Source organism: Tursiops truncatus, chromosome 13, assembly GCF_011762595.2.
Source record: "Tursiops truncatus isolate mTurTru1 chromosome 13, mTurTru1.mat.Y, whole genome shotgun sequence".
Lineage (NCBI taxonomy): Eukaryota > Metazoa > Chordata > Mammalia > Artiodactyla > Delphinidae > Tursiops > Tursiops truncatus.
In genome coordinates, this window is record NC_047046.1 from 38613647 (window position 1) to 38640145 (window position 26499).

General features: G+C 46.6%; 1 protein-coding gene across 4 annotated transcripts in view; it reads left to right on the forward strand.

Annotated features, from left to right (window-relative positions):
* Positions 1-1245: 1245 nt before the first annotated feature.
* Positions 1246-26499, forward strand: part of GATA6 (GATA binding protein 6) — a 30938-nt gene continuing 5684 nt past the window's right edge. The window contains exons 1-6 of one of the 4 annotated variants that reach the window (XM_073790583.1): positions 1246-2199; positions 2932-4093; positions 8379-8545; positions 12631-12756; positions 13886-13973; positions 14066-14169. In XM_073790583.1, the coding sequence (XP_073646684.1) occupies positions 2968-4093; positions 8379-8545; positions 12631-12756; positions 13886-13973; positions 14066-14169 (1611 nt within the window). In that variant the 5' untranslated portion in view covers positions 1246-2199; positions 2932-2967. Of the gene's footprint in view, positions 2200-2235; positions 2429-2931; positions 4094-8378; positions 8546-12630; positions 12757-13885; positions 13974-14065; positions 14170-26499 lie in introns of those variants that run through there. The other 3 variants (XM_033837936.2, XM_073790584.1, XM_073790585.1) reach the window with 3 other exon arrangements.

The window sequence follows — 26499 nt, forward strand, 5'->3', positions numbered from 1 at the left end:
GACCTTTAGAAAATCATTTACTTCGATTTACCTTAAAAAAAAAAGTGTAAAAATCCATTGCCACAAAACAACTGCTCCTGCCCTAGTTAAAATTCTCTCTCGACAGACTTCTGGGGTCACATCTGTCGGAAGAAATCCTTTTTGTGAGAGAAAGGGAGCGAGACATATATCACGGCTCCTGCCGCGGACGAACCTGCGGCCGCGCGACTCCCCGCTGACAGATCGGCGCTGATAACCCCGCGACGTTCATTTCCAGTCCCTTTGCTGGCTAAGGACCGTATCAGTTTGTACACAGTTGTGATAACCATTTGGAGGGAGCGAAGAAGGGGTGTGTATGTGAGGATGGGGGTGGGGAAGCGGTATTTCGCGCTGGGACCTGGGAAGGTGACCCCCTCCTCTTTCCAACGACTTATCTGATACTTACCTGAAGTTCTCCAGGGAAAGCTCAGAGCAAACGGGATACCAAAACTTGGAGAGCACCTCCGGGGGTGACCGGAGTGGAAACCCTTTTCCATTCTGCACACTTCATGGACTAACCTTTACGTACACCATGACCCCCAAAGTTCCCGTAGTTTAGCTGGGGAGGGCTGACGTGAACCTCCCGAAACTTCCCAGGAATTTAGTACATTTCTAAAAAGCAGGGCAGAGATAGGGAGCTGGGCACTCGAGTTCCTTTTTTCCTAGATCACAGGAGACGAGACCCCCGACGGCCACCACGACCTGAGCCTCAGGGTCTCGAGAAGAGGTTGGGAAAGTTTAAGGTCGGTCACACACAACTGCGGAGCTAAAAGCTCATTTAATGTGCAGGGAGGAGCGGGGAAGGCCAGCGGAGGAAAGCACTTTCCCCCCTTATTCTGGGGGGCGCGCTGACCAGGGAGCTGGCGCGTCTCTCCCGCTGCGGTGGCTGCGTGGGGCTGTGCACGGTCAACGCCTCCAGCGCCACCGCCGCCCCCCCCCCCGCCCCCTTGAGCGCGCGTGTAACTGGGGGAGGAGGAATGGGTGTGGGTCGCCAGCCAGGTCAGGCGTTCTGCCACCTCCGCCCCTCCCCCGGCGTCCCCGGGATCGGCGCCCCCTGGACGGACTCGCCCCTACTCCCAGGACGGTGCTCGCGGCTTAGCCCACACCCGCAGGCTGCGCAGGGCTCATTGTCTGCCCGGGCGCGCTCCCCTCCCCCCGCCGCCCGCCGTCTCCTCCCCACCCTCTTTTCTCTCCTCCCCTAGCTCCCTCCTCCTCCTCTTCCTCCTCCTCTTCACCTCCAGCGCCCAGCTGCTCGCAGAGCGCAGTTCCGACCCACAGCCTGGCACCCTTCGGCGAGCGCTGTTTGTTTAAGGCTCGGTGAGTCCAATCAGGAGCGCAGGCTGCAGTTTTCCGGCAGAGCTGTAAGAGGCGCCTCCTCTCTCCTTTTTATTCACCAGCAACACCGCGCAGACCCCGGACTCGCGCTCGCCTGCCGGCGCCCTCGGCCTCTCTCAGCGCTCTGGAGCCCCCACCGCCACGGCTGTTCTCCATGCGCAGCGCCCACCCGAGGTTCGGCTGCTTCCTCTCTTGCACGATCTCTCCTCTTTCCTCCTCTGCACCCCCCACCCGTCGCTGGCCCGTCGGCCTCGGCTCTCCGGCCCTCTGCGGGCCGCGATCGGCTCCGAGGGTTTCTACCTTCTCCACTCCCAGCAGGCACCCAGGTTCCCGGGACACCGCGGACCGACTTATGGTGTCTTTTCCTCTCCCCGAAGCGCTTATCTGCGCGCAGCCTTATCTCCGAGTTATCTTGGCGCAAAGGGGCGGGAGCCGGCAGTCAGGCGGGCAGAGACTTCTTTCCTGCTATCTAGTCCCGGTCTGTGTGTGGGTATTAATTTTAGTATGGTTATGTCCGATGAGCCCAGGCGATTTGGAAAAGCAGCCCCGAGAAGGCCAGTCCGGCTGTATTTCGCCTCCCTCCTCCACCCCCTCCTTGTCTCCCTGTCATTCTTCCTGCTCTCCCCTTTGGGGTGGCCTCGGCTCCGGGGCGGTCTCGCGTCCCCCCTTACATTTCCCCCTCCTTTTCTCTGCGCTCCGCTCCACCCCGCTACGTCCGATTCCGGAACGGTCTGGCCTTTCCGCGGCTGGGGATGACCGCGGGGTGGGCCGGGGTGGTCTGGCCGGCGTGGCGCGGCCGGCGTGAGCGCACGCGCTGGTGGCTGCAGAGGCGAGCGGTGTCTTAAGGTGTGCGGCGCCGCGGGGACGCGGGTTGGGCAGGAGACTCCGGCCCCGCACGCACCCCGAACTGCCTATGTCCCGAAGGTCCGAGACTGCGATCTCCGCCCTGCGGCCCCACCTTCCAGGGCTGGGTTGCATTTCTCTCTGGGGCTCGCGTTCTGTCTCGTCAGCGCAGTCCGGGAAGCTCTGGGAAAGCCAGTATGGGAGAACGCGGCGGTTTCGTTTTCGGGAACAGGTTGCCTTCCCTGTGCTAATGATTTTCACGCGGGCAGCTCTCATATTGAGGCATTCCGGGCGAGCGACCCCCGTACGGAGGAATGATAAGGCAGCGCCGACACGCACGGCTACTTAAAAAGTTCCTTTGTGTGCCATCAGCCAGGAGGGAGCCACTTCGGGGCGGAAGGAAAACCTCGGCCAGCCTCGCAGTCACCCTTGGGGTCTGGCGCTCGCGCTGATGAAGGATGCTGCGGAGGGGGTGGGAAGGGAGCGCGAAGGGACCCGAGCCGTGCGGGTGAGGGAGAGCTTGTATCCGGGTCCTGGGAAGATCCTGTGGCGGCTGCGCAGGCCCCTTGCCCCTCTCCTTACCCACCCCTTGAGCCCGGGGCAGAAACGGGATCTCTGAGGAATCTCATTAGCCAGGGAGGCGAGTGGAGGTAAGATGTCGTGCAGCCTGCGCTTTGGATAACTCCTTTTTTTATCTCTCCTCCCGACCCTGTCTCCCTCCCCATCCGGTCTCAGGAGCTAGAAGTCAGCTAGGAGGGCGCCGGACCGTGGATGGCCTTGACTGACGGCGGCTGGTGCCTGCCGAAGCGCTTCGGGGCCGCGCCTGCGGACGCCAGCGACTCCGGAGCCTTTCCAGCGCGGGAGCCCTCTACGCCGCCTTCCCCCATCTCCTCCTCTTCTTCCTCCTGCTGCTCTCGCGGTGGGGAGCGCGGCCCCGGCGGCGCCAGCAACTGCAGGACACCGCAGCTCGACAGGGAGGCGGCGGCGGGACCCACGGCCCGCTCGGTGCTGCTTAGCCCCTACGCCTCGCATCCCTTCGGGGCTCCCCACGGACCTTCGGCGCCGGGGATCTCTGGCCCCGGGGGCGCCCTGTCGAGCTGGGAGGACCTATTGCTCTTCACTGACCTCGACCAGGCCGCGACCGCCAGCAAGCTGCTGTGGTCCAGCCGCGGCGCCAAGCTGAGCCCTTTCGCCCCCGAGCAGCCCGAGGAGATGTACCAGACCCTCGCCGCCCTCTCCAGCCAGGGGCCCGCCGCTTACGACGGCGCGCCCGGCGGCTTCGTGCACTCGGCGGCCGCCGCGGCTGCGGCCGCGGCCGCGGCGAGCTCCCCAGTCTACGTTCCCACTACGCGCGTGGGCTCCATGCTGCCCGGCCTGCCGTACCTCCAGGGGGCGGGCGGCGGGCCCGCCAATCACGCGGGCGGCGCGGGCGCGCACCCCGGCTGGCCCCAGGCCTCCGCCGACAGCCCCCCGTACGGCAGCGGAGGCGGCGCGGCGGCCGGCGGGGCGGCGGGGCCCGGCAGCGCCAGCTCCGCCGCGGCGCACGTTTCGGCGCGCTTCCCCTACTCGCCCAGCCCGCCCATGGCCAACGGCGCGGCTCGGGACCCGGGGGGCTACGCGGCGGCCGGCGGCGGGGGCGCGGGCGGCGTGAGCGGTGGAGGCGGCAGTCTGGCGGCCATGGGCGGCCGCGAGCACCAATATGGCTCGCTGTCGGCCGCGCGGCCGCTGAACGGGACGTACCACCACCATCACCACCACCACCCGAGCGCCTACTCGCCCTACGTGGGTGCACCGCTGACGCCCGCCTGGCCCGCCGGACCCTTCGAGACCCCGGTGCTTCACAGCCTGCAGAGCCGCGCCGGAGCCCCGCTCCCTGTGCCGCGGGGCCCCAGCGCAGGTAAGGGTCGCGCCGCGGCATGGGAGTCGGGGCGCGAGGGGGTGTGGAGTAGCTAGTTGACGGGCCCTGTTTCCAGGGCATTCCTGTCTGGGTGCCCGGAGTCTGACCGCGTTGTTGTGGTGCTTCTGTTTTGAACGAGAGAGACTAGATGCGCAGATATGCCTCAGGGTCTGGGAGGAGGTCCAGGGACTTGATGGATAGCGACTGGAGTGGGCAGTTGGAAAAAAATGAGCCCAGGAGGAAACGGACAGGGCCTGAACTTGGTCGCAGACTCCAGTTTGCCTGGGTGGAAGCGTGAGAGTCCATTTGGAGGGTAACTTTAGGAGCGTGTTGGGCATACGATTCACCCTCTCCTCCAATACACACAGTCACACCCAATTCAACTCTCCCAAGGTCGGGAGCTGCGTGTGTTTCCCTCAACGAGAGTGTTTAAAGAGGTCCATGGTGGAAAAGGACCTAGTTGGCATCTCCCTGACCCTCAGTGAGAGGGCAAGAAGAGAGGTCAGCCTGGTGACTGTCCCGAGGGAAGGCTGGTGCCGGGGCCCTTTTGCTTGTCATCAGCAGGCCGGCGGGGTGTCGTGCTGTTGCTCCCGCCTGCGTCCCCCAGGCTGGGACCAGGGATCCAGGAGCACTCACGCCTATTCTTCCTCCGGAACCCAGGCCAACAATTTTTCAGTTTCCAATCCCACTCATGCTTTCCATTCCAGTGTCTGGGGGCAGTTTGGAGTGAACTGGGAAAACACAATTGTCAAAATTCCTGCAAATGCCCCACATCTTGAAGAGTGTTTGTCCTGCTCTTCAAGGACAAGGGAGGGTGTGAACTGTTGTCTGGCCTGACAGAGGCACGTTGGCTTCTTTCCTCAGCTTCTGGGTCCTTTTTCGTGCTTTCAGAGGTCTCTCTTTGTATTTAACCTGTTTGATATAACCTGACAGTCTCCTAAGACAAAAAAAATGGACTTTTTTTGGCCGTTGTTTCTTTGAGGGGAGCTGTGGGAGTCAAGAAGTGGCAAAGACAAAGGAGGCACATCAGCCTAAGGTACCCTACCTGGTGCTCTCAGGCCCCAGGTCTGGGCTTCGCGGGAGAGCCCTTCACTTAGGGACAGCAAGTCTTTTAGGGACCCTAATTGGTGAGGGTCAAGTGAGGCACTGCTAGCCTTGTGTTCAGAGACAGCCTGGGAATGCTAGTGGCCTGAAGGTGTGAAGGATCTTATTTGAATTGCGCTCTCTCAGTAACATTGGGCTGAAAATCCCCTCTCCTCTCCTTGCAAAGCTGGTCCTGGAGACCATGGTCTGTGTGTAGAGTGGGGCGGTGGGGAGGGCCCTGTTGAAGTTTGGAGACTTGAGACCACAGAGCCCTGTCACCCTTCCTGCTGCATTAGGGACCCACATCTGGCTCCCGGGAGCAGAGAGACAGGGAGAAGGATCTTCAAAGGATGGAAGGGGGTGGTGGTTAGGCTGTGAGGTTTCTGTCAGTCAAGAATCCAGCAGGGAATCCAAAAGGTTGTGTGAGCTGGGTAGGGGGCAGCTCTGCCTGCTTGGCGACGCACCTTAGCGTGACCTCCGTTTCCCTTTGCCCTCTTCCAGCATTACACAGGACAGAGAAGCAGTCCAAAAGACATAATCGGAGTCTTTGGATGTTTAAAGTAATTGGTTTTGTGAGAAAAATCCTTTTAGAGGTGGTAGGGTGCAATTACAGACAGGTTGTAAGTTTTTCAATTTAAACTTAGCCTATCCTTTCACTAATTCTTTCCCTTTCTGGGTAGAACACTGCAAAGTTAGAAAAATCTTGTGTAGACTCAGAGCATGTTTCAAAAAAAAAAAAAAAAAAGGAAAGGGGTTTGGGAACACCCAGCTTTTGCATAAAGAGTCTTTAAAGAAGGCAGGAAGCTGCTGAGAATAAGCCAGTCTGGGGGTGGGGGAGATGAATGACCCTAACTTTGCTTGTCCATTACAGGTGTTCCCATGCTAGAGACCACCTCTCCTGCCAGCTTCCTAACTGATTCTCTGCTTCTCCACTTTGATTTTTTTTTTAAACAAACCATTTTTGGAGGCACTCTTTTTCGAGCAAATGGGCAGGGCTAAAACCTGAGCACTGAGCTTTCTCAACCTGCACAGTGCGGGGTGGAGTAGGGGGCTGTTCTCTGGGAACCTGCTCCATTCACCTCTCCCTGGTGCTGGTGCTGGTGCTGGTGGGGAGTTTTGGGGTGAGTTCTGTCTCCAGAGGCCACTGCCCTCACAAGCTGCCGCTGAACTGGGTTCCATTCTCGGTCCCGGGATGACATTCGCTGGCCTTGCCCTTCTCCCCTGAGTCTGTCACTGCCCAGGGCCACCCAAAGCAGCCAGGTTAGGAGACAGAGGATGAATTGGGGGGAAGTGGTGAGAGAGCTTCCAGCACAATCAGATTTCGTGATTTATAAAAAGTAGGTTTTTCTTATTTTAGTTATAGGATTGCAGCTGCTGAATGAGGAGTGGGGAAAAGTGTGGAGGCAATGGGAGCTGTAGATTTTACTTAATTAAAAATAAGCAAACTTCCTAAATTTTATTTATCCAAAGTAGACTTTACGTTTTGTCTCTGAGTTTTCAGCTGACTATAAAGAGATTTACCTGGGGCGTTCACACTGTCTTCTCCGGGGAGTCTTTATTGTTCCCAGCCCGGGAGAAGGAGGCCAGGCGTAGGGCTGGGTTCTCCAGGGAATGCCCCAATTCTCCACGGAGAGGGGCTCTGATAGGTAACATTTTAAAGTCAACAACAAAGACAAATACCTTGTTTAACTTCAGTGTCCTTGAAGTCCTGAGCATTTTACTGATTACCGTAGTCAATAGTAGCTTTTAGGGCGGAGAAGAATAAATCTTTGTGATGTGTTCTAAGTTGCAGTATCCCCATGACAACTTTGAACTCGAGTTATGTGGGAGGCTAGTTTCTTTTAAACGTATTTCTTGAGGAGGAAGGAGACTTGTTTTGCAGGGTAAATAATATTAATGGAATGAAAGATTTCTGTATGTCCAAATCCCGTTTAAATATCTGTACAAAAGTTGACGGTAGACACAAGCTGGAGACTGCTCGTGAATAGAAAGGCTTGCTAGCATACTCTTCAAATAAACTGTAAAGTGTAATGTTTATTTACTTTAAAAATTGATTCAGAAATGCTCCTTAAAGAAAGCCAAATGGTAACATTTAAATTTTCTATAATATAAGTAACTCTAGACTGGAGATATTTTAAAGTCTATTTAAAAAGTGCTTGATAAGAACCTCATTTTAGATAATTATTCATATTTAACTTATTCAAGGGGAAGTAATAAATGTTAAAACCATTTACTCTAAAGGCTTCTTTAGAGTAAATTAGCAGGTTTAGGTTAATTGTGAACTCCGGAAAACTAACCAAGTAGCCAAATGACAAATATAATTTAAATAGATGACATAAGTTGAAATTTTAGTGCAGGAAAATAGGAAAAAATTTATTTAGCATTGGGACAGTCCGAGTAATTTTCTGAATTGGTAAAGCATCAACCATTTGTAGACGTTTTGTAGATTGAAGCAATAAGACCCACTTTGGAATCATAATATTTTAGTATTTGGTCTTTGTGGCATGAAAATCGAGCTTAACATTTATCTCTGTGTTTATTAATCTTTTAGTGCTTTCCCCGCCCCCTGAGACCTGAGTAATTTCTAATTAATTGACAAAAGTGCCCAAGAACAGTATTTCTAATTTCACTTGTCTATTTTTTACTGAGGAAAAGGAAGAGTAGTAGATACAGCAAATACCTTCAAAAAGTTAACTTGAGATAGAAGTAAAGAAGACAGCCTCACTTTGTCCGGGGATGTTTGTGGGTTAGGGCAGGGGTCAGTGATCATTGTTAATATTGCAAGGCTTGCTGGGGTTTGGCAAGTGGTATATTGTAATTATGATGGATTTCAGTTTTGAAAAGCTTGGGAACAGCCGGAAAGAAGGGGTCAGAGGACCCAAACCAACCTCCCCACGGCTCAACTCTGAGGTCCTTGGAGACAGGAGGCAGATGATTCGGGCCGGGCTTCCAGCTCTGTCTCCGACTGCCCTGGGGTTTGCACTGGGTGCGCCCAGGGGTGCAGAAGTATTGGACAAAGTGTTGGTCAACAGGTCGATCGCGATGACATCAACAGCCGGCTCCCGGCCGGGCCGCCGAGCAGAAAGCCCGGTGGGGAAGGCCGGCACTGCGGATCGGGGTGCTGGGGTGTCGGGGAGGCCCGCGGAGACGGACGGACGGACCGGCGGGCGGGCGGGACCTCACCGGCTTCTCGTCCCCGCAGACCTGCTGGAGGACCTGCCTGAGAGCCGCGAGTGCGTGAACTGCGGCTCCATCCAGACGCCACTGTGGCGGCGGGACGGCACCGGCCACTACTTGTGCAACGCCTGCGGCCTCTACAGCAAGATGAACGGCCTCAGCCGGCCCCTCATCAAGCCGCAGAAGCGCGTGGTGAGTGCGAGCGCCGCCCTCCCCTGCAGCCCGGCCCCAAGCGGCGCTCTTCCCCTGGGGCCGGGGTCTCCCCGCCCGGCCCCGCCCGACCGCACCTGTCCCCGCGGGGGCACCCGGGGCGGGCCGAGTGCCGGCCCCAGCGGTACGCCCGGTTCTCCGGTCGTTTGAGCGCCCACGAGCGCAGGTCCTGAAAGGAGAGTGACGTCCTTAAATGGAAAAAAAAAAATAATAATAATGGTGTAGTGTGCTACCATCTTTTAAAAGTACCCAAACTCCCTATATTTACAAATCTCTAGATGTACTTGTAAATGCAGTGAAATAGTTTTGGAAGGAGATACAAGGAATGAGTAATGTTAGTAACCTCCAGGGAGAAAAACTGAGGCTACAGCCCCAGGTCAGGTGAAGGAAGGAGATTTTTATTTTCACTGTGGACTCTTTGGTCTGGTTTGGAGTTTATTCTTGAAAAAAAGCATGCTTCTTTGTAACATGCCCCCTCAAATGGATATGACAACAGCGAACCCACAGTCCCTTTCTCCCCACAGCCTCATCCTCCTGGACCCCTTTGACTCTGTCCCTTCTACCTCTGGGCCCCTTCCACTTCTTCTCAGAGCCAGACTAGTTTTAGCTCCAAATTCCATCCGTCTTTTGGACTGTCCTTGAGTCGGGTGAAAAATTTATTTACTCTAACCTTTGTTATTTTGAAATGTGGCTGTTCAGTGAACTACATAGAACTTGAGAAGAAAATGCAGTCTGCATGTTTTTTGCAAGTAGAGGATTTTCACCATCCCGACACATTTCACTATGTTCTATTAAAGTGCGGGAATTCTGATTTTCTTCAGGGATTAATCTCTTATTGTCTTGTGTGTTGTTAAGAAGGAAAGGGTATTTACTGCTGTAGTGATTGGAGAAAATAAACGAAAGCTTTCACAAGCCCCACCGTAAGGCTAACATTTGTTTAGCCAAGCACTCATACTCTAATACCTTTTAAAGTAAAATATTTTACAGTTAGATGCCAGACATCTTAAGTATCCAAGTAATTTATTTAATTGTTATACTCTAATTAGCAGGAACAAATGCTACACATGTTGTTTGTGTTAAATAGATTAGAGTGAAATTGCATCACAATGTAAGTCTGACACCTTAAAGAGAAGCAATTAGTTTTATGGTTGTTTTGTTTTTAATGCATTTAAAATAAAGTGGCCGAGGTTAATTTAATGAGTGTATGTGCCTTAAACTAGTTACAGTCTCCCACAGCTTAAACTTTTCTTCAAAGGGCATCCTTAACTTCAGTGCCTGACTCCCTGTGGTTTTCATTTTTCTTATATGCATCATATTTAAAAAGAAAAAGTACTGCCGGAAAATATTCCAAGGAAGTTCCTTGTTTTCATGTATTAGCCAATGTATGAACAATGAAACTGATTATTATTTTTTTGGAAAGGCGCATTGAGCTGAGTCCAGAAGGTAACATTTTCTCAAGATTGAGCAAAAAAACTGGCAGAATTTAGGTTCTAGTGGCATTTTAAATTTGATCTAGTAACATCCATATTTAGATGGCGGCATTAGTTTTGTGCACTTACCAGTAAAAATAACTGTTAACAGGAAAAAAACCCCAGTTTTTAACATCTCTGAATCTATGAGTTTTCCTTCTGTGTAGCAGGTGTCTTGGCAGTGACCAAGGTCAGCCAATGTGCTTGGTAAATGTGTTATAAATGATACCAATTGAAGGGTGTGTCTATCAATTAGTTCTCCTTGTGGGCTTCTTATTTATTGTTTTGCTGGATCTAGTTAGTTCTCAGAATGTTGAACCCAAGTTTGTTTAGCTAGCAGTACAGAACCAATCACTGAATTTGAACTTGTAATACGTTGCAAAATAAGAGATTTATGGTGTAACTTGAATTCCTTGTCAGTGATGACTATAGCTGAGATCACTTGTTACAGGAACTTTTATAACCCGCTCACCTTCATTTCACATGTTTATGGGGACTGGCTTCACTTATGATCTGCAGTTGACAGTCATAAAGTTCTTTGTTATAATGGCAAATTCTGATAACAAGTTCGCCTCACATTGGCTCCAAATTCCACTGGAAACTGTCATAAATGACCTGTTTATAAAATGAAACTTCCTGTCCCTAGTTTACTGATTTCACATTTATGAAGAGAAAGGAGTGCTCTTCTGGGAAATTATTTTATTTTAACCATAAAGAAAAAAAAAAAAAAGCCCTGATGTGTAAGATTTTATGTTTTCATCATTTTAAAAGCAATTTCCCAAACAGTTCTGTTATCCAAACATATTCATTTCAACCAAAAGTCAAATTGATTCTTTCTGAGCACTGATTTCTTAAAAAGATGGCAGTACTAAAAGGCTTCCCAGTGTCTCTTTGGTTTTACAACTTGTCTGTAAAGAGTATGCTACAGCAATACAACAGGATGTGAGTTATAAAAGCAAAATACAATTTTAACTTTTAAATTTGCCAATGAAGATTTTGGAACTCTGTCTTTTTAGTCTGAATATTCAGTGAATGCTCAGTCTGTGTTTTTGTTGTCCATTCTTTATAACTTCTTTTCTTAAATTAATCATCGTTACCAACTTCCCTAATTCTGTGTCTTTCAGCTTGCTTTGGTCCCTGGATTTTCCCCATAGCTTTTTTTTTGTTTGTTTAACTGAAATCACAGCAGGGTTTTAGTTGCCTATCTAGGTAATTTAAAAACAAACTTAGATTTTTGTCATTCTAGGCAGGAACTTATACTAGCTTAAATAGTCCCTCTTTATAATTCACACATAATAATTTAGAGGAAATAAATTCCATATAAGGATGTTATGGGTATAAAGGGAACATAGAAATCAGAGTGACAGACTGTTGCCCTCTTCTGATAAATTTAACCCTTTGTATGAACAAAAGTTGAGTACTATATTGACAGGCTAAATAAAATATAGCAGCATCACCATATATAAGACAATGCCAGCACTAACACAATGTTGTAAAATTTGCTAATCCTTTATAAAATGGTTAATACAAAAATTCACGCAATAGGCAATCATGATGATAATTAATGAGATGTATTAAAATATATTTTTTTCCAAAATTTGTGTACATTTTCGAAAATCCATTTCTGTGAATATATATAGGCCCTTCTGCAGTTTCTGGTTTATTCCTCTGCACATATCTGAGAAGTAGATCAATATCTCAGTTTTCAGGTGAAGCAGAGACTTCCCAAAGCCACTTAACATGTTGGCAGGTGGTTTGTGACTGCATTTCTTTTTTTTTTTAAAATAAATTTATTTATTTTATTTATTCATTTTTGGCTGCATGGGGTCTTTGTTGCTGCAGTTGGGCTTTCTCTAGTTGTGGTGTGAGCGGGGGCTACTCTTCGTCGCGGAGCACGGGCTTCTCATTGCAACGGCTTCTCTTTTTGCGGAGCACGGGCTCTAGGCACGCAGGTTTCAGTAGCTGTGGCTCGCGGGCTCTAGAGCAGGCTCAGTAGCTGTGGCACACGGGCTTAGTTGCTCCACGGCATGTGAGATCTTCCCGGACCAGGGCTTGAACCCGTGTCCCCTGCACTGGCAGGCGGATTCTTAACCACCGTGCCACCAGGGAAGTCCCCTAGAACATCTTTTAAAAAGAGAAAAAAATCTAGAAGTTTCTCCTCAATTAACAATTTCCTCATTTGGGACCAGGTCTGCCAGAGCCTCTGACAATACACACAGATAGAAAACATTTCTTGTCCAGGAAGCTTGGTTTCCCTTGTGCGAGCAGAATTCCAGAGGAGTGGGCACAGAAAAACTCATTTCTTTACTCTTGTGTCTCAGCCGTCTGACAACAGTGAGTGCAGGCATTGGCCAGCATTGTGACTGCTTTAATCTATGCTAATGGGCTGGAGCAAATCAATCTTATGTATTGGATGGAGCACACTCTGGTCCAGGAAGGTCAACCTAATTACACGTCAAGGTTTTTTTCTCAAGGGACCTCTTATTTATAATAACCAGGTACATGCTTGTTGATGGCAGGGACGTGATACATTGATGTATGTAACGTATGCATAAAAATCACATATCTGTACACTTACATTCTTGTGCTGCTTTTTAGCCTTCCTCCCGCCGGCTTGGATTGTCCTGTGCCAACTGTCACACCACAACCACCACTTTGTGGCGCAGAAACGCCGAGGGTGAACCTGTGTGCAATGCTTGTGGACTCTACATGAAACTCCATGGGGTGCGCCACCTACTCTGCTCATGTGTCTACATGTTCAGTGTCTTGTTTGTACATAGTTTCAGTTAAAAAAAATCAGCAAAGGAGAGGGCATAAAAGTGAAAAATCTGATTTTCTATATGTACTTCTGTGACTCGAGGGTCCTGTTAATTATAATAGAAACTTTTATCTTACTAGTAAGAAACAAAAAATACTGCCAATTAAACTGTCACACAAATCCATAGTAAGACATCCCAATTTTAGAAATACTAAAAAGTGGGAAAGTGCGTTTTAGAATTGATAAGATGGTAGTAAGCTTTAAAAAAAAAGCTGTAAAGTCAAAGTATAGTTGATTTATAATGTTCTTGTTAGTTTCAGGTATACAGCACAGTGATTCAGTGATACATATGTGTGTGTATAATATATATATTATATACGTATAATATATATGTATTCTTTTTCAGATTCTTTTCCCTCATAGGTTATTACAAAATATTGAGTATAGTTCCCTGTGCTATACAGTAGGTCCTTGTTGGTTATCTATTTTGTATATAGTAGTGTGTGTATGTTAAAAAACTGTACACTTAAAAAGAAAAAAAAGCATGGAACCAACTAGAAATTCACACTAACTAGTTTATAGCTTAAAAAATGTGAATGCAATCAAATACATTTATACAAAAGAGGAATAGCTATATTTGATAGCTATAGTTAGATTCTACATTTTAAGGATAGCGCAAGATATGTGTCAATTTTAAAAAGAAAATTTTCCTTGGTATATGTAGGGAGAAGAATACATGATCTCTTTGAAATAAAAATATTTATTTTTCTTGTATGTATTCAGTGTTTTTACACTGAATGTATTCAGTGGTTTCACTCTGTAATTGAAGTTGTTTAAAACAATAAACATTAAGTTGAAGGAGTAAGTTCTCCCTGGCAAATCACCCTCCCTATTTTTTTTTCTGGAGGAATCTCTGCATTTGATGGGGAAAGTGTAGTCTTTATGCAGTTCGAAGTGTATGTAAAAATTGGATTGGCATTTATGCCAAGTTCTTTTAAATGAGGGCTTTCAGTACTGAGGTTGGGTCTTTAGTTAGTTTGGTTTTTCTTCAATATAATATTTATTAAACTCATGGCCTATGTGAACAATTTTTAGGTGCCTCGACCGCTTGCTATGAAAAAAGAGGGAATTCAAACGAGGAAACGAAAACCTAAGAACATAAATAAGTCAAAAGCTTGCTCCGGTAAATATAACAAAATACTATTTGACTGTCAGGTATTTGCCAAACTTAGCAGAGTATATGTATATTTATGAGGTTAATTTTGACTGTTGCAGGTAATAGCAATACTTCTGTTCCCATGACTCCAACTTCCACCTCTTCTAACTCAGATGACTGCAGCAAAAATACTTCCCCTACGACACAACCGACAGCCTCAGGGGTAAGTGTTAAAACAGTATAGACTCCTTCTAAGCTAGTGGGTTGCTCTCCCGGTATATTATCTCAAATTTTATCTTATCTGGTAGTACAATAATCTAAACCAACAGTTCAGTTTTGTTAGCTGATACCTAAGAATAGTTTTTAGAGGAAGTTACATTTAAATGTCAACAAAATGACAAACTTAAGTACTTTACAAACCTCTTAATTAAGATCCACATCATTTTTTTATGGTTAAATTAACCCAAGTAAAGGCAAGAAGTTTTGAAGTGCTTTAAATTGTTTTATTTCCAGGTTTTTATCTGAGTTTATATATATATGTACATGTGTGTACAGTAGAAATGTATATACAGGTATTATGTATTTCTAATGTAGATCAGGAAAAGTACCAGCTCAGTGGTTTTATATATCCCAGTGCCCATGGCATTTAAATTGCTTTTGCTTGTCTTATCAACTCCAGCCTTCTTTCTTTTCTTCCTTCTTTACATTAAAAAAAAAAAAATCATCTACCCAGAGCAAAGCTCATCACAGTGAGTCATGTGATGTGCTGCTGTATTCGCCGATCTTCACCTAACAGTCCTCTGCTGGGCTGGGCAGCCTCGCCGTCTTCTAATGCACCTTGATTGTACCCAGGCTTATTTCAGCCTGGTGATCAGCTTGTGAGCAGTTCGGTTTGTGTGTGATTTCGCGCCCCTGAGGACAAGGGTGCCTGGGTCTTTGTGAAGATCACAGACTTCGTTTCAGTAAAGCTGTAATTGAAACTCAGTTTTTCTCAAATGAAGAGCACTTTCCCACCCTAGTGTTTCCCAAATTTACCTGGAATGCCCTTTAAAAATGACCGGGCCGCACCCTGGTCCTCAGAGATCCAGGGCCCGACCTGTGCGGCAGCATTTCACAGCCCCGGGTGAGGATTACACTGAGACTGGTTTAGGACGAAACATTAGCATTAAAATTCCTACTTAGTAATTCTTTTCTACATTTAATTTTGCTTTATTTGGGGTACTTTGAAATACTACAGATTCCTGGGCTCCACCCTGGATTTTCTGAGTCAGCGTCTCTGGGGGTGGGGCTTGGAAATTTGTGTTTTTGAACAGTCGCCACAGGTGAAATTGAAACTACTGCCCTTGAGTTGTCTTTGAACCAGGAACCACTGAGCTGGTATTTTTACTGGCTTAAACAAACAAAAATTTAAAAAAAGTTGTTAACTGCTTAAAGGTATATTTGATATTTTTCTTTGACTCCTCCAATTCAAACGCTTTTGGACTCTTTTTTGTTAATGAACAAGAAGTTTGTTCAGAGAAAGGGAAAAAGCCTTTCTGCTGTTTTTGTTTGTTGCAGACACATATTCTCAAAGAACGTTTCTAGCCTTTATAAAGGTGAACTCTGGTGAATGACTTCTTTTTACAGGAGGGTAAGATGTAACTTCAAGGGTCTAAAGTGGTAAATAGAAGTTGTGAGGAAATGAAAAGGTCAATATTATTTTAAAATATCCTTTATTGTGCCCTAAGTCCTCAGAAGCAATTATGCGGCTTAAATCAGGAGAAAAGATGTTCTGGTTTTCTGAAGCGTTGAGGGATCAGCTAGGGTTTCAGCCTCAGTATCTGTCTCTCCTGGCTAAAAAGTGGATTGCTGCCAGCTCCAACTCACTTTTGTTGGTGCTACAGTCCAAGCTTAGCATGGCAAAAGCTAAATTTGAATGATAAATGGCACAGAAATAGAGATTTTTGCCCAACAATGGGCTTTGGAACCTTAGTGGGCGGAGTCTGTTTTGCCCTTGTGGTTTTGTGATGTAAAATTTCAAAATTGGCTATTTGCAAGTCCAATCAATTTTGCCCTCCAGGGGAGGAACAGTGCAAAGGCAGTGACAGGGTCAGGCCCGGACTTGTCTGGAAGAAGGACCTCGGGAGTCCAGCAGCTAGTCCCATGGCAGCTTTGGTGTCCCTGCATCTGTCTCTCACTTGGGACCCAGCATGCCAGGGGCGGCTCGTCGGCCAGTGCCGTCGGATGAAAGCCTCAGTTTTCTCCCAGAGGCCAGGAGGCAAAGCAATTTTAGTATTAAAAAAAATATTTTAAAAAGTACTTTAGAGATTGGGGGAGTTGGAGAGCAGTTCCTTACAAGGTCTTTTGCTGCACTCTCCCCATCACTCCCAGCGCCCGGGCAGCCTCTGTGGGAACCAGCGGTGCGAGTTGCAGACCCGGGGGTGGGCAGTTCTCTGAGCCCAGGTGGCCTCAGAAGTGCTTCCTGACAGCTTTTCCCGAAGCTGGTGGGGTGAGGTCAGGGCTTGGCGGGGGAGGGGAGGGTGGGGGGTGTTGGGGGGGAGGATTGCCCATCATCCCCTCCTCCCTCCAGGGACCCGCCCTTCCTGGCCTGGGCTGGCACTGGGCTCGTGGGTTTTCTCCGGATGGCCAGCCCATCACGGAGTCTCCCAGCATCGGTGCCTTTCTGATGTGGGTGTTGACTACCCGGCAAAAGCCAGTAGACTGGCTGCCTTGGGAAACTGTCCCCTCCAAGGATAATTGTAGCAGACTCAGTGGTTTCCCCAGGAGTGCCAGTGTGTGTCCGTTGGTCCCTGGACACTTTTCAGACCCTCCTGGGCCAGCTGGTTCTTCGTGCGCGTGGCTAGCGTGGCAGCGGCGGTGCCGTGAAGAGCCTGCTGGAGCCGTTATCTGTGAGCAACTGGCAGAAGCATTTGTGAAAGGCGTCTGTGTTGACAAAGAAGTGACATTTTCCCATTTTGGTCCCAGTTTATCACGTTGGAGGGCAGCTGGCGTTGTGAATGACTGCTTTATAGGATTTTGTGAGCGCTGTAGGTGAGGGGGATGTTATTATATCCACACAGCAAGGTTGGGTCCTTCTTCGGCTTGGCGTTTAAAACCTCCAGTGATGATGCGTCTGCCCCGTGGATCTCCAGCGGCCCCTGTGACTGACGGGGTGGAAATCAGTCCTGCAGGGTTGTCCTCATTTAATAGGGACAGCCAAGCTACAAAACAAAGGACAATCGTAGGCATACTCCCAGTGGAACAAGGAAAGGGGCCACACGCTCTACTTAGAGATACAAGTGGCAACATACCCGCTCCTCCACCTTTCCTTAATGACTGTGATTTAAAGCACAGAGACCGTTGCAGAGACCGTATCAGACTTGCTGTTTTAACTCCCCTCTGAGAAGTCAGCTGCAGGAGATCACCAGGAGGCTTTCCTAGAGGACTTCTTTTAAGTTCTGATGTCCCTGCATGTGGGCATATTCAGTGGTGGTACTATCGTGACTTGGCACCTGAGCAAGCCTGGCTGGAGCACACGAAAATCATTTTTGCACTGCTCTGAAGCCTCATTTTGTTGACTTTGTGGCATGTCTTAGCTTTATGTACATGTTGCTCCTTTGTGTTTTAACTAGACCTCTGTCTCGTTTCTTCTGATAGTCATCAGGCTGCTGACCTGCTCCCTTATGACTCAGTTTCTCTGTTGCAGGCTGTGCAGGTGTGGTGTGTAAGTTTTGGAGGTGAAGGGAGGGCAGTTTGTCTCCTGTATGAGAACAGGAAGACCCGTTGCTGCTGCCGGGCAGCCTGGTATTAAAATAGCCCCTGTCTTGTTCCTTTGGAGTTCTTTTTTTAAATTATTGCAATAAATGATTTATTTGCTTTCATTTATATGATATTTACTATTCATTAGACCTTATTATTTTTCATTTTTCTTTTCCTTATTTTCTCTGTATTTAAAATTTTTTTTTAATTATTTATTTTTCGGGCGCCTTGCCATGTGGCATGTGGGATCTTCCCCGACCAGGGGTCGAACCCGTGATCCCCTGCGTTCAGAGTGCAGAGTCCTAACCACTGGACCCACCAGGGAAGTCCTATCAGAATTTTGTAATCAGTTTCTTGTATGGAATTCTTTGTGTTTGTTAAGAAATGTGTTGAACTTAATTTTTGATGCAGTTGATTAATTTTGTGAGTTTTGAACGTAAAGATAAATTTCCTCCAAATGTTTTTTTTTCATTCAGTCTGAAATCTTCTTTATCTAAATCTTCTAGATTTACTGAAAAGTGTTTATTTAGTGACCTAAACAGACATCAGATTTTCTTTGGCATTTAGAGTCTCTGTGGATTGTAAGAATATTTAAATTTTTCATTGAATTCCATTTATTGACTGAGTTATGTTTTACGTTTGTTGTTATTAGGAGGCAAATATGGTAACATTGTATTTCAGCAATTCCCAAATAAGATTTAATAAGTAGTCTCTATATATTCTATCCCTCTTAGGACTTGTAACTAAAAATTTGTAAAACTGGAGGATACGTTACATATATACACACATATCTAAAATGCATATGTATATTGTATATATGTATGTAACTATAATATACAAAAACTTTATAACTCATCCCCCAATTTATAAAGTTATCTCTTAATTTTCTTTGGGACAGGAAGGATTAATTTGATAAAGTGAGTAATAAGACAATGGCTGAGGATAAAAAAATCACTGAATATATTTTGTCTGCCTACAAGTAGTTCTGTAGATAATTATTTAACAAAAATTAAAGCCTACTTAAGTTTATATTAAAACTGCAAATATAATGTTGAAGTCATCGTTAAACATATAATGTGGAAATAAATGGAGACGAACTCTATCTGACTAGCCCTTGCCTTACGGTCATTGTTCCATTTAAGAAGCATTGTGCTACGGGCTGCCCTGTTTTCAGTGTAGTAAAACAAGGTCCTGGATATCAGATTGTTGGTAACGTGGTGGTCGTGGTGGGGACACGTGTGTATAGACAGATCTTCCTGCTGGTCAGATTTGAAAGTGTTTTAAATGAGCAACACAGCTGGGAGTCGAAAGTAGGGAGCCGTGAATTCTGACCGCAGGGTTGGAAACGGCTTCTCAGAGGAGAGGAAATTTGAATGAGTTGTGTAGGATTTTTGTGGGGGAAAAATCGGGATAGAGGTTTCCAGGAAGAAGAACATGGTAACTGATGCTTCAGGGACATAGTTTTAGGAATTCAGTGTGGCTGGAGTGTAGGTTAGAAAAAGCCAAAGGCAGGAGCTGAGGTGGATAAATTAGGTGGAAGGCAGATATTTAAAACTGTTTCAAGTCAATTTTAAGTCAGCCTTAAGTAGGGTCCACACTATGTTCATTTCTAAATGATGGACTTTCTCTAACACCCACTGTGGTGTTTCTGTCCAAAAATGTGTTGTTATACGCCAACAATTAAAACATCCTTAACTGGGCGCATTTTGATAATTGATGCAAACAAATGTTAGCATGCCTGTTTGTACATTTTACAAGCAGCTTTTCCTTTCACAGTTAATAAGGAAAACTACCTCCTTGGAGGTGGTGACGTGTCCTGACCTGAGGGACTACTTGGGGCAAGATGGTTTCAGGGTAGCTGCCAGGTGACCCTTCCAAATGGAGATGTGTTAAGGGTGGTGTGTCTAAGTGCAATTCATTTCCTCACTTTGTGGTTTGTTGTTGGTGACAGCTTCCACAGAGAGAGAGGCAGGCATCCTTATACTCAGACAAGGACCACATCTCAGATTCCTCTCTGGCTGGTTCTCTGCCTTTGGATGGGCCTTGCCCATGTTTGGTCAGTTTCTCAGTGTTGAATAGGTATCTTCCTTCCTGCCTCATTTATCCTCTTGGGATGCACTATGCGTAGTGGGACCCATTTCCCTACTGCAGTCAGTCCTAGGTAATAGCTTTATTCGATGACCTTGTCAGAAGTAATACCTCTGAGCTGCATGGTGCTAAATCTCATGCTAGAAGTGGTTTGAAAGAGTTAAGTGCTTAAGTGCTCCGTAGCTGAGGGGCAGTGATTTAGGGACTGACATTTGTTGGGATATCTGGATGTCTTTATAAGGCCTTCTGAAGAAAGGTTAGGTACTTGGCAGGTTAATATTTTATATTCTTTTTATAGATTTTATTTTATATGTTAATATTTGCATACTGTGATGAAAATTGGAAAACATGGCTTGAGTCACGTAGCTTATTTCTTTATTAGCAAGTTTATATTCCACTGTCTTTTTCTTTGAGTAGCTGAATCACTTTGGATTTACTTGGCACTATGATTGGTCACAAAATAATAGCTTCTATTGTTATTAACTATTTCTGTAGTAGTTAAATACTTGAAATGAACATTCATGAAGGACCTGCATACAGTATGAGTTGCTTTCACGCAGGGTAACTTGAGTGTGAAGAAGAGAAGATTCAAGAGGCTGCTGGAGTGGGGACCAAAGTTCTTGCTTAACTCTTTTTTCTTTTTTAAATACATTTATTTATTTACTTATTTATTTATTTTTGGCTGTATTGGGTCTTCGTTGCTGAATGCGGCTTTTCTCTAGTTGCGGCGAGTGGGGGCTACTCTTCGTTGCGGTGCGCGGGCTTCTCTCGTGGAGCACGGGCTCTAGGTGCATGGGCTTCAGTAGTTGGGGCACGTGGGCTCAGAAGTTGTGGCTCACGGGCTCTAGAGCGCAGGATCAGTAGTTGTGGCGCACGGGGCCCAGTTGCTCTGCGGCCTGTGAGATCTTCCCGGACCAGGGCTCAAACCTATGTCCCCTGCATTGGCAGGCGGATTCCTAACCACTGCGCTACCAGGGAAGTCCCCCTGCTTAACTCTTACCTTGAATGTTCCACACTTGCCTTTAGGGTACTTGAGAGCCAGGCCTTAGTGGATTAATTACCGTACGGTTGCTTTGGGGGAGTTTCCTCTCTTGTACTTTCTCATAAGATTGTGGATGTAGGAAGGCAGGAAACTAGCTTCTGTCAAGTACCTTTTAAGTGCCAGATGTTTTATGTACCCTTTCTCTTTTATTCCCAATTATCACTGTACAAATGAAGTGTTTTTATTTACATTTTCCATGTGGGGGAGTGAGACCCGGTAATAGCCCCAAGGTTATGTATCAGGTTAAGAGGCAGGGCTTGGGTCTGGATGCAGGTCTGGCCGAGGCAGAGTCAGTGTTCTTACTCCTATGGCATGCTGGATTAATATGCGATAGGCTGAAGCCTTTAGAGAGAAGAAATAACATGTTCTTAAAGAAAGCTGACTAATTTTGGTTATAACTTCAGCATCAAGTACAGCTAGGAAAATAGCACTAGAGAAGTGATTTTCTCATGACCAAATACACAAGGCACATTGTATACATTTTCTTGCGAAACATTATACTTATCAATAAAATGTATTATAATTCTAAGACTTTGTTAGTTGGGTAATAGGAAAAATAATAAGTAGTAAAATTTACTGTTGTTGACGTGCATGTGATGGTAAAAAGTCTCCCTTAAAATATGAAATACTTTAAGATCACGGTATTAAAATCCTGATGGTGTGATTTAAACCCATACACAGTGAGTGCCAAGTGAGTTGGAACTTCTAGAATGTCCAAATTGCCTTCAATTTAATTTTTACAAAATCATTAAAAAAGCATTTCTTAAGAGGCAAGTGTCCATTTTCCCCCCAGAGTTTATAGTCCAAGATACTTTTTTCTAAATGAATAAAAAGAGTTAAAAAGGCATTAATCTCCCACGAGGGTCGGCGAGAGAGTTGCACTTAGGTATTATTATTGCCTCATTTATAAACCGGGATCCGGAGTGACTCCGTAAGGTCATAAGACAAGCCCGCGTTGCAGCCGGGGCTGGAGCCGATGTCTCCCACCTCTCCCAGGGAGTTGGCAGTCATCACAGTTATTAATATCCCACTCGCCACTTGCTGCTAGCCATGAACATAAATATTTTGTTGGCATTTTATCTTCACGCTCCTTACGTGCCAGGCTCCCTTTCTTTTCTTCTTTCACAGACCCTTCTAATAATTCACTCACGTTCCTGTCTGACCACATTGGCCTTCGCCGTGAAAGTCACACGTCACCCTGGCAGGGAATGTGAAAGCATGTGGAGTTTGCATACTTTCACTTTGATCTGAAGGCCTTTTCTAGACTTCCCTCTTTTTTTTTTTTTCTTGTGTGCGCGTGTCATGGGGAGGATGGTGATTAGAAATACACTTACTACATTAATATGACAATGTCCCTGTATGTATATTAGGAAACAGTAAAACTGTATTGCTCTTTAAATAGTTTATAACATATATGTCCACCCAATTTATCACAGGACTGTGGTTTGTTTAATAACTGACTCAATATCACAATCTGAAAGCCAGAATACTAGGTAAAGAATAAGTGTGGGCTGCCTTTTCATATGGCCTCAAGTTAGAAGGCTTCATCTCAGAGCACAACTTTTCTTTGCGGATTACAGATGCCTTGTAGTTTTTTTTCCCCCCCTGCCTCTATAAGAATATACAAAACTTGTCACAAAACATGAAATAATGTTACAGAAAACACGGCCAAATTTAAGAAAGCTGGCTTAGGATACTCTGAAATGTTATTGCTAAATGAATCTTCGAAGAAAATGAATTCCTTTACTGGAACAAAAAGTAATTTATTATGCATTTCATGGGTGTCTGCCAAAAGAGTTACTAGCAATATGAAGATCTAATGGATATGAATTAAATACAATCTGTTAACTCTGTGTTTAGACCTATTTGTTAATTTTCTCTGAAACTTTAATAATTAAAAAAAGTACCTCCAAAGGTAGGTGTTGACATATGTGATCATTCGTGATTCAGCTACCTGTCATATCAGGGCCAGTACTCAAAAGAGTTTGTGAGCCAGAGCAAAAAGAAATTATTTTATTGACCTCAGATTTTAAGAAAGCTTTGAACAAATAACAGGTATTGATTTCAATGTCACATTGGAGTCTTTTGAGTGAACAATTCCAAGTCATTATCTGATGATATTTATTTATTTATTTATTTATATTTTTTTTGCGGTACGCGGGCCTCTCATTGTTGTGGCCTCTCCCGTTGCGGAGCACAGGCTCCGGACGCACAGGCTCAGCGGCCATGGCTCACGGGCCCAGCCACTCCGCGGCATGTGGGATCTTCCCGGACCGGGGCATGAACCCGTGTCCCCTGCATCGGCAGGCGGACTCTCAACCACTGCGCCACCAGGGAAGCCCTCTGATGATATTTAAATGATAATTTACTTGGTGTACTGCCCCTTTTGGTAGTTGTTAGCATGGCATGGTTTCACCAGAGCTGGTGCACACGCTCCAGAATCATATTTTTATCCTATTAAACGCGAAATACTTTTAATTTAAAGCTCTCCTTATGTTTAGTCGCTTCATTCATGATGAAGCCTGAATATGGTCTGATGTTTATCCTGGGGGTTCACGGATTAGCAGCTGGAAGGAAGCAGTCAGGCAACCAAGCGCTAGCTCCAGCTCTGTGTGTGACTATAGCAAACTGCCAAGGTTTTCCTCCTTCTCCTAAAGGGGAAGAGTAATTCCTACCATCTGGTCCTTAGAAGTGTAGTGTAGCGTAAGTGGGAGATGCCTGCAGACCACTTTGAAGCTCAAGAAGAATAGCACTATTTAAATATGACCTTGGAAGTTAATAGCGATGTGCTTTATTTGCATGGAATTTTTTCCATCCCAAGACATTAGACATAAATGTCATTCCCTTTCTTAATGGGGTGAATTTAGAGATGTAAAGCTATTGTGTTCACAAAGGAACCATGTTTAAATACTTTTATCTCCCTGATAGCAACAATTTTTCACTCGTTACAATTCTTAGCACTTTCATAATGCCTTCTTGTGAATGCTGCTTGGTGCTCGGACCGAGGTCTGCTTTGTCTAGTAGATATGGCCAGAGGAAGACGCTCATCTGAGCTCCTCAAAAGCCCGTCTTTCGTAAGATCCTAATCCATCAGGTTTTAAATCTCACCTCTGGATCTTTCACCACTGAATTTGACTAGAATAAAGCCGTCCATGTTGATTCGTTTCCAAAGATAAACTTTTTCTTTAGTAGGCCAGTGACTTCAAGTTGTGGGACAAACCCTTCTTCTTGCAATTTCTATTTGTACATCAGTGTTTTGCTGATAATCCCAGAGTACTTATAAACTTGGGGCCATGCCTTTCTTTATCACAACATGCTTGCTGTGTGTATGTACAGATGCATAAAACAGTTTGCTCCTTTGTCCAGAGTAGAGTGTGTGTAGAATAATTCTTTCCCTCCTTGAAAAGAGAAGCATCCTGGCTGTGGATATAACCCTGCCAGCTCAGGCCCAGAAGGGGCACGAGGGGTCAAGGGGACAGCCAGTGAGCTCTCCTCAGTAAGGAATTTGTTTGCTAAATTACAAAAAAATAAACGATTCTGCTAAACACTGAGTTGGGTCATCGGCTGAGGTGACCGTGACTCTCCCTTCTTGAGCTTTCTTGAGCCCTTGTGGGAGACTTAGAGGGTTTTGTTGTGATTGATGGTTTTCACGTGTCCTGGTGGAGACAGAACCCGTGTGTGTTTGTGTATCTTCCTAGCGTTACCTCCTCAACTATTGGGGCACTTTTGTGTCTGGTCCTGTTCCCTCCATCCAAACTGAAATGAACTTGGTTTTTAGAGTGGAAGTTAAGGTTTATCTGAAAGTGTTTCTCCTTTGTTAGGAACTTAGACAGAGTTTTTAATTTTTCTTTTGAGGAAGGATGCCATCAAACACCAGAGTCTAACCTAGAGGTGACGAAAGCAGAGAAGAGAGCTTTGGCAGTGAGGGGTGGCTGGCTTCCCCTCACACAAGGAAAAGCTGTAACCACAACTTGCTTAGATGTGTAGGAAGGACAGACCAGAGGCCGTGGAAGCTGACAGCCCGAATCCAAACGGAGGAGGCAGTGTGATCATCTTCAAAATCCTGTGCTCTGGGAATGATCGCGCACCCCCCAGCCTGCCGGGCGTGCCAGGTTTGTTTCTCCAGATTGTGAGGCAGCGTTAGGAGAGATTATAGCATGGCAGGCAGACAGAGCACACCCCAGCGGACTCCTTTTTGGTTTTCTTCCTCAAAAATGAAATTCCTGTTTATAATTCACAAGCCAGAGAACCTCTGTAATTCTTCTGGAAAGGCTGTGTCCTTTAAGGTTTCCCTTTGCTCTGACGTGTCACTTTCCAGAGCTGCTTCGTGGGTATTGTGGGAGGCTGTCTCTGGGCCTGCCTGTAATGGGACGTGACAAGGCTCATGGCTGGCGAGCCCACTGTGAGCCAGACACTGCTGGGCATCGGCTAGAGGAGCTCAGCAAGTCAGAAACCCTTGACATCTAGATACGTGTCCGAAAATGAGCGAAGGCTTATTTTCACAGCAAAACCATCTGGGTGATCCAAAGATCACTGTGCTGCCTCACGGGCCAGTGGAGATTTTCCACGTCCAGGTCTGCAGCCGCGACTTGTCCCTGAAGTCATTTATTCCTTTAGGAGGGGGGCGTCCGGCCAGTGGCTGTGGGTCCCCCACCTGACCGGGCCTGCTTGCAGTGCTAAGCCCGGCCTGGGTCGGGGCTGATAACACATTCTTTCAACAGGAAGTGCCCCGATTTTCAGTCGTCAGTGGGAGGGTGGAGGCCGATAAGCTGGGAGTGATAACACAGAACAGATTTCTGCTCCACCCTCGTCTTGCACTTTGATCAGAGAAAGAGCCAGGACCTCGCCCGGCGGAGCTGCCTCCCAAAGAAGGAAGGATGGCTCGGCTGTGGGCGTCCGGCGCACTCTCCTCTACTGTTGTTCAGGAACTTTCGGGGGATTAGGCTGGTTTGGGGTTAGTGACGTGCCTGCTCTGGCCGTGTTGAGATGTCTGCGATCTGATCCTTTCAGGGATTTAAGTAGACGTGGGAAAACCTTAACCAATTGGCATTTATATTGGGGTGTGTGTGTGTGTGTGTGTGTGTGTGTGTGTGTGTGTGTGTGTACTGGGTCCAGGGTCCTAATAATTTTTTCCCCCCAGATTGAACTGATTCTTGAGAGGTAGCTCGTGAATATCCCCAGTGAAGGGAAGGCACTTAAGATGACAATGTGACAAGCCAGGTTTCTTAAGGAGAGTTGTGCTAATTCTAGTCTTCTTCTGCTGTTAGAATGCCCATTTCAAGACCTCAGGTTATACTGTTGCACCCATCTGTGTACTGTGTCTGGGGTTTTCACGTACCTGGAACTGTGTTGCACACGTGCATGGCTGGCTGGGTTCCAGCCTATGCCAGATGGCTCAGAGGTGACCTCAGGGGTGCATGGGGGCCCATCTGATCCTCCCTCCACTCTGATTCCCCCCTGTTTTTCATGCTGCTTTATGACTGTCCAGGCTGGCTCTCAAGTACTGGTGCCTCATGTTTCTGTTCCTCTCCCCCAGAGTTAGACGGCAGTAAGCCACTCAATTAAAATATTCAGAAGGAAGGTATACGTGGCTAACTGGTTGGGCCCTCCCAGGTGGTCCTCAGTCTCCCACCCCACACTGGGTTCTCTTGAAATACATTTGCATGCACATGGGTAAGTTGTAAT